General features: G+C 37.5%; 1 protein-coding gene across 1 annotated transcript; it reads right to left on the reverse strand.

Moving 5' to 3' along the window:
- Positions 1 to 372: 372 nt before the first annotated feature.
- LOC131052062 (protein BPS1, chloroplastic) lies at positions 373 to 2,218 on the reverse strand. The gene has a single exon (XM_057986642.2). The coding sequence runs from the start codon at positions 1,765 to 1,767 to the stop codon at positions 751 to 753; it is 1,017 nt and encodes a 338-aa protein (XP_057842625.2). The 5' UTR covers positions 1,768 to 2,218; the 3' UTR covers positions 373 to 750.
- Positions 2,219 to 7,706: the final 5,488 nt, after the last annotated feature.

Here is a 7,706-nt window from a genome sequence, read left to right on the forward strand (position 1 = left end):
GAGAGGCTTTCGACAGTGACAACAAAAATATTTGTAACCATTTTCAAATTTGAGAAAAATTTGACATGCATCTAGCAGTTCAAATCAATTGGTCTTTATTAAGAGTTAAAATGTGATCTTGATTGTAACAAATGGTAGTGGAATGGATAGTGATCTCTTCAAAATAAATTTAGAGGGAACTCTTGCAGCAATACGATGGCATTGTTATCAATAGATAAGATTGGTAAATCCATCATTAATTGCAGTGGTTTTGTATATATATAAGCTCTATCTGTTCTATAACAACCGTAATTTCATTAAAGAAAAAAAAAAAGACACTGTATATTGCATAGATATTTGAAATGAATATTAATGTGAAATTCAACATAAGGGAAGTCAACAATAATCTTGCCGACCTGCAAAATGGACCTGAAAAAGCATGCCCTTCGAATCTTGCAAAAATTGTGCCTTGATTGAATTGTCCTCTTTTCTTTGTCTATTCAATTGCTAGAGGCGAGATTTGGCAAGGCAGATATCATTTTGGTCCTCTCACCTATCACCTCTACCCTCACTTCACCATTCTTGGGTCTGCAACAATCTAATTTTCTATTTCTTTAGTTCTGATGGGTCACACAGTGATCCAAATTATACAATCAAATCTACACGCCAATCTAATTTTATGTTTCTTTAGTTCTGATGGGTCACAGAGCAATCCAAATTATACAATCAATTCTAAAAGCCAAAGCAAAAAAATATCTCTGTTTTTTAATGCTACGAATAAGTGAGAGCATCCAACAGAGCCATCCGGCCGCCTATGATAACTTCAAACAGTTCATTAATCTGGCTTTCAATGAAAGCCATCCCATCTTCCAATTCTGCGACACAATTCTTTAAACACACAACCGACTGCCTCAATTCCAAATCCTGCGCTTCCTTAAGCGGGACAGACTTGCTGTTTAAGAACCTCTTCAGCAGATCATTCACACTCTGTGAAGCTGACTCGACGGCAAAAAGCTCGTCCAGCAAAACACAGACGATCCCTTTGTTTCTACGCTTATCCACCTCTTCCTTCACTTTAAGCTGAAGGGCTTGAAGAGCGCCGCCCCAGGTGGAGTGCCCGGAACAGGGCAGAGGAAGGGAGCGCCTCGATCTGAATGAAAGGGCCACCAACAGAAGGTCACATACGAAGACAGTGAGATCCATGGCCGCATGAATTGGTTCAACTAACTCACCGCCTGCACAGGGAGCCGCCAATTTTCCGCCCATGCGCCGCAATACGGAGCTGCAATTCTCCAGCCGAGATTTGTTTTGTGGCGGCTCCGTCGCTTTGGCCGGCAACTCACATAAACTGCCGAGAGCAATCCGGGCCCTGCCCAGCTGCCAGGGGCCAATTGGGCCATTGAGCATATGAATCACAAGGTGAAGTTTTTCCTGGTACTGTTTGATGTCTCTCATGTATTCCCGGAGTGCGTTGCATACGTCCAGGAGCTTCACCGTGTCATCTAGGGTTTCGTCCATCCACTTTGAATTCTGCCTCTGGACGGCCTGCCGGATTTGGGGAAAAATCTGCTGGACCTCTCTGTGCATTGACAGGCACATTTCCAGCGCCTTCTGTAGCCAGCCGGCGCTCAGATAGTTCCCGAATTCATGTAACCGCTGGAGATCTGCTAAGAGATGGGTGTCCTGGGACTCGCGCTCCGGGTGGGCGTCTGTTGTAGGGTATATTGTTGACGGGGAAGATCGGCTGTGGAAACTTAGAGCATACTGTAAGCCACGTAAGCTGCCCATTATTTCCTTCTTCTTCTTCTTCTTCTCGGGTTTCAATTTGGAGACTGGAGATTACAAACAGCACATTTTGAAGTTGCTCCTACAGTATATTTAATGTCGAATTCTAGATTTTAACGATCGTGAATTATATTTCCTTTAATCGCATATTCTTTGGTACTGAGAAACGAGGTGGATTGTGATTTATTGGCTGTAAGAATTCTGTATTTGGTAAAGACGGCACATATTGTTCATTTTCATGGGGGAACAAATATATGCTTACCATAAACGGTTGGAAAGCATTAGTTAAATCCGATGTTGAGATTTTCTAAAATATTAAACAATTTATCATTGCTCGCCTATGATTTAGTAGAGTTAAGGATGTGGAATCCCGTGGAGATCATTAAATTCACTCGATGACAAGATCCAAATGTTTTTTATGGCGGCTGCCATCATCCGGAACTGAAACTTCGAGGTGCTATTGAATTGCCGGCCTATGTTTCGTGTTTCAATAAAGTTCGATGCCAACTCAATTTACAGAATTATACTGAGTTTTGACCTATATAGTATACATAACGTTAAACAAAAAAAACAGTCGAAGTCCCATTCGAAGACTATAGGTTTTTGATTCTATTACAGGGTTGCTTATGTTTGCAATCTGTTCGCTATAAAAAATATTGTAGGCCGGCTCCCCGATTGCAACACTTGTACAGTGATCGACGGCTGTGCCGGCGATTCATTTGGTTTTCGTTTCCAAATATTTGGAACCCACCTTTGGCAGAGTATGACAGAGCACGAAATAAGATTGCCAAATGGCTAGATTTTGTGAACATACAAGAGAATCTGTGAGAAACGATATCCGAAACGATTGCATAGATTGATCTCTAAAATATCTTGGATAAATAATTTCCTTGAATTATAACGAAGAAACAATAGTCTATGGGGTAGTCATAAATGTGGCCTTATTATTTTGACCAATAATAGAGCGAATTCAACAATAAATGTAATCATGAATGGGTATCATAAATGTGGTCTTATTTAACATTAAAAGAATATGGGTTGCCTTTGATTTTTTCACCAGTTACCTTGGGAGAACACTTTTGTTACTCCGTGCCTTACAAGGTGGAGATTTATGTTTTCATCTCATTTTTTCTAATTAATTTGTTTTTCGAAAATCGTGCATGAAGTTTTATCTTAAGGTTTCTATTGATTTCTTCATTAAACTGATTTTCTTGCTATTTTTTTGATTGGAGTTGGTTGCTCCAATTTTCTTGGTAGTTTTATCTATTTTTTTTTCCAAACATATTATTTATATCTCATGAAGGAAGATTAGCATTAAATATTTAAACAACAGTGGATGTTGGAATGGCATGCAGCTTGTAGTAGGTGTATGTCATCTTGCTTGACGGCTCATGTGTGCTATCTAAATTTCCCCATCTTTGTTGTTTGCCCATGTTCTTATACTAAACATGAAATGTTAGGGCCACAAATCTCAACCAGGTACCTCAGAGGAGTGTTCGATGTAGAGTCATTTGTTGAGAACTTATTGTGCCAACTTGTTGGTAATTAGGGGATTGTGGTTAATGTATATATGATTATTATTTTTTAATGCCTGGTAAACTTTTTAACGTGACCCATGATGTTGGGATGACACACCCTCCAACTCCACATGGATTAATGTATATGATATTATCAACAGTTCACATCCATTGATAATGTGTAGTCCTCAAGTTACAGACAATACCATGCCTCATGTCAATGGTCTTGATTTTGGAGACCCATTCTCGAGGCATGTGATGCATTGTAGGTGGTTTTTTCACAAACTAAATTTATTTGTTAATTAATTTTTTTGGAATTATTTGTCTTTGTGTGATGGTCTTGATTAGCCAGTAGGATTTTATCCACAAATGTTATTTTCTTATATGTTCAACTATTTATAAGGACTGGAAGTATCTTGAATGCAGATCTAATGAGAACCTTGCTAGCCCATGGTCAACAATAACCACCTCGGTTGGAATCTTTGTGATTGTTGCATTGGTTGGTCATATAATCCATGCAACAAAGAACCACATTGTTAAATTTGAGGAGTACTTTTGTAAAATGGAGGAGTTGAAGCCGATATTGCTAAGTCTCAGGTTATTTATTTAGAAATTATGCATAAGTTAGTATCTTTCGTGCATATGTGTTAAATGGATGAGTAAAATTGGACAGATAGTTTTGACATCGTCATTTGAAGATTTTGAAAACTCGTAAAGATTGAGTTTCATATTCTTCACCCTTTTGAATAATTTTCTCTATTGTGTCAAATTAAATGCAAATGATTAAATTTTACCTTTACTATGCTCTTACTTTCTTCTTACTTGTTCACATTGGGTTTGCAGTTTCTCCCTTCTGTTTCCCATGAAATAAGGACTTCCATGAATGGTGTTTTAGGCAAGTCTCAAGAGTATATTAAGCTTCATTTCTATCAAGAAATTGGATTGATTGCTACCATCAAATCCTTTTCTTGATATTATGTATAACATGTTCTTGAGATCACATTTCAGGAATGTTGTAGATGCTTATGGATACGGACCTTGATGCAACTCAACAAGACTATGCTCAAACTGCTCAAGCAAGTGGAAAGGTTATGATAATGTTGATTAATGAAGTACTTGATCAAGCCAAGATTGAGTTAGGCAGACGAGAGCTTGAGGCAGTTCCCTTTGATTTGAGATCCATTTTGGATGATGTCCTATGTTTATTTTTAGGGAAGTCTAGAGACAAGAGAATTGAGGTATATTATAGCCTTAAAAAACATACTGATAGGGAGGTTGCTAGGTAAGTGCTCAAAAGGCCAATTTGAGTTAAAAGGGGAAACAAGAGGTATTGTTTGTGTCTGCTCCTGATGTTTGCAATAACAAGTTTAGTTACACTTGATAGGTCTCTCTACAAGTCTTCACCATCAACCTCCCTTCTTGGTGGAAATTCATACCCTTGCTCTAGCTTACTCCAACTCCTCACTTCACCCATCTACACATTTCTCAATCCCTGGCTTATTGGACATTCAACTTATTGTTTTCAGTGTGCAATAGGCAGTTCCAACATGGTCATGTAGGGGCAGCAAGGTTTTGTTCAAGTTTGACAACCAAACTTAGTTTTAGGCCCATAGCCTTTGGCTTGCTCAATACACCAACCAAAAGGTCAAACCCCCAAAACCGTCTTCACGTTGTCCAAGGTCTCAAAAGTTACTTGTTTCACTATTTTGGAGTGATCTCATAAGGTTTCAAAAACCCCAAACTCCTCCTTATAATCGAGTTTATGCATTTTGACAAAAACAATCAAATGTGTGTTATGCAGCCAAAAGGGCTACTAGCTCATGGAGGCCTAATTGGCCTAATTTTGCTCACCCTACCCAACGATGGGCTTCTTGACCATGGGAGAAGTTTTGGATAGTGTGGAATGGGTCTTAGCAAAGAGATTTTTGTGGTTTTAGGCTCCCTCAACCTGGTTTAGTGACTATCCACAAATTTAGGCTTAAACATAGGGTTTAGTGAGGGTTTGGGTGCTTCCACCATACATTCTCTCTACCAAACTTGATTCAAACTCCCACACTGCTAGGAGACCTCTGCCACAACAAATTAAATCTTTCCCTGCCTTTGATAGTCAAGCATTATGCCAAACATTTGGCAAACAACTGAGAAAAATGAAGAGAAATGCCACTGTGACTGTTAAAATGTTGCCCTTCTACCAGTCAACTGCTGCTACTTCTTTGGACCTGCATAATGAAGAGTTTGAATTGGAAATATACCTCAATGAGGTTTGCAAAACACTAGAGAATCTTCCTATTACATTGCCTTCTCAGTTACAAGGCTTGGATGATGCTTTTGAAGCATTCCATGAGCATTTGACAAACACAATTCACAAAAATAGTGAACTCGCTATTTTGTTTACAAAGTGAGAATGTTTAATAGGAACAAGCTACTCTAACAAACCAAGGTGATCTTCAACACCCTTGGACATATGTCTAGACCTTTGCCTCATACATTTGTTCACTCCAAATTTCTTTTGGGTGCAAATCTTGAGTTTTTGATCATGCTACTAGCTGAGTAATCAATACTTGCCTAGTATTTACTCAAGTCCTCCTTCCAAACACAATTTTGGCATAAAGTAAATCATATGTACATATATACATGAGTGCCAAATTGACTAAATCCATTTTGTGGGATCCCAGACCTGGATTAGTCAAGTGGTGGCATTTTGGAACCTCAAACCCTTGACAGGGCAGTGAGCACACAAAAGTAAAATAATTTTGCACAAACAAATTGCCAAAGGAAACCAGTACAAAAATCACTTGGAGAGAATTGTACAACTACTATGCACACTTTCCCAAGGTACAGTATGGACTAGCAAAGCTACAGTACAGACTGTTACTCCAAAGAAACAAAAAACAGTGATAAAAGCCAAAATTTCATTATTTTAATTAGGAATCTCTTGCTCTTACAATCACCAAACTTTCTCCAGGAAAAGGGAGGCCTTTTTATAGCATTTATAATTAGTTACCAAGCCCTGTACGGACATGAGGCTTCCACAACTACATTTTGCTAGAAAAACCAAAAAATGACAACTTTTACAACTTTGGCAAGCCCAAATGACAACATTTCTTGCTCCAAAAGACATTTTTGACACTCTAACCTTATCAAATTGTCTAAACAACTTAGAAATGCTGAAAACCACTCAGTAAACATGTTTCAATGCTTTGGAAAGCATTTGGAGACCTTTTAGGCATTTTTGCCAAAAATTGTCAACTCAAAACCTGAAAGGCAAAACTTGACCTCTTGAACCCAAAATGAGATCAAAACCACTAAACATGATACACAACATCCTAAAAAAACATTATAAACCTAATACAAGACATTACAAACATGAAAGAATTAGATACTCAAAAAGGAGAGTTTTGCTCAACTAGGTGCTCCTGCACCACATACAATTGCAACTTTTCAAACATTTACTTGCTCTCAAGGTTGCCATTTTCTTTTTATAACATTTCGTACTTACTTGCATAAATTATCAAATTAATAAATTATAGTTTAATTATTGCATCATTTCATATTTAATATTTATCTAACCAGTTGAACAATGAATACATTGACATATTTGTCTACCTTTAGTGGAGAGAAGCTTGCAGTATTTGTCTCGCGCTAGGTTCAATGAGCGTTTTAACAATATTTTGTGTCTTGAGCAAGAAAAAATGTCACATAACCCATCTTAGATAACTATTTGACTTGACAAGAAATTAGGTAATCATTTGATTGTTTTCAGATTCTTATGCTTGCTTTCAGCCCTTCCACATTTTGCAATAGATTGATATTGTTAAAAAATGAAAATTGAATGAATACATGAATCGGGTTCAAGTATTTAAAGGCATACAAGTTAGGCTAATTTTAGTGCAGCAATTAAGTAATCTTTTGATTACTTTTAGATTCTTGTACTTGTCTTTCAACCCTTTCACATTTTGCAAAAGTTGTTTGGTATTGCCAAAAAACATTAATTTTTGAATGAATGCAAGAAGCGGACTTAAGTATTTATAGGCATACAAGTCAAGCAAATTTAAATCAAATTTCCTCAATCTCTTCTATTTTTTTGGCATCAGGCAGGGACTCTAGCTGCAACACAACTCTTGTTTTTATATAAGGTCGACAACCTAAGGTTGTAGAGAGGTAATAATAATGTTTTAAGTTGTGATTTGATTTTTAAAAAATATATGATTTAAAGATAATATATGTTTTTTACTAAGATAAAATCAATTTTTGAAGGGATCTTGAAACCCTAATGATGCAGAGATCTTGTGCCTAGCTCTCCAATTCACTCTTACTCACCCCAACTCCTCAACTCACCCTTCTACTCAAGCTCCTCCAAGGTAACTTGTTAGGGTACACTCCTTAGACCTCCAAGGCCTAAAATTTATTGGCTTGCCTCCTAGG

Source organism: Cryptomeria japonica, chromosome 3 (genome assembly GCF_030272615.1).
Source record: "Cryptomeria japonica chromosome 3, Sugi_1.0, whole genome shotgun sequence".
Lineage (NCBI taxonomy): Eukaryota > Viridiplantae > Streptophyta > Pinopsida > Cupressales > Cupressaceae > Cryptomeria > Cryptomeria japonica.

What these genes read in the sequence shown, in the direction of transcription:
- LOC131052062 (XM_057986642.2), bottom strand. Translation starts at nt 1,767, where the DNA reads ATGGGCAGCTTACGTGGCTTACAGTATGCTCTAAGTTTCCACAGCCGA.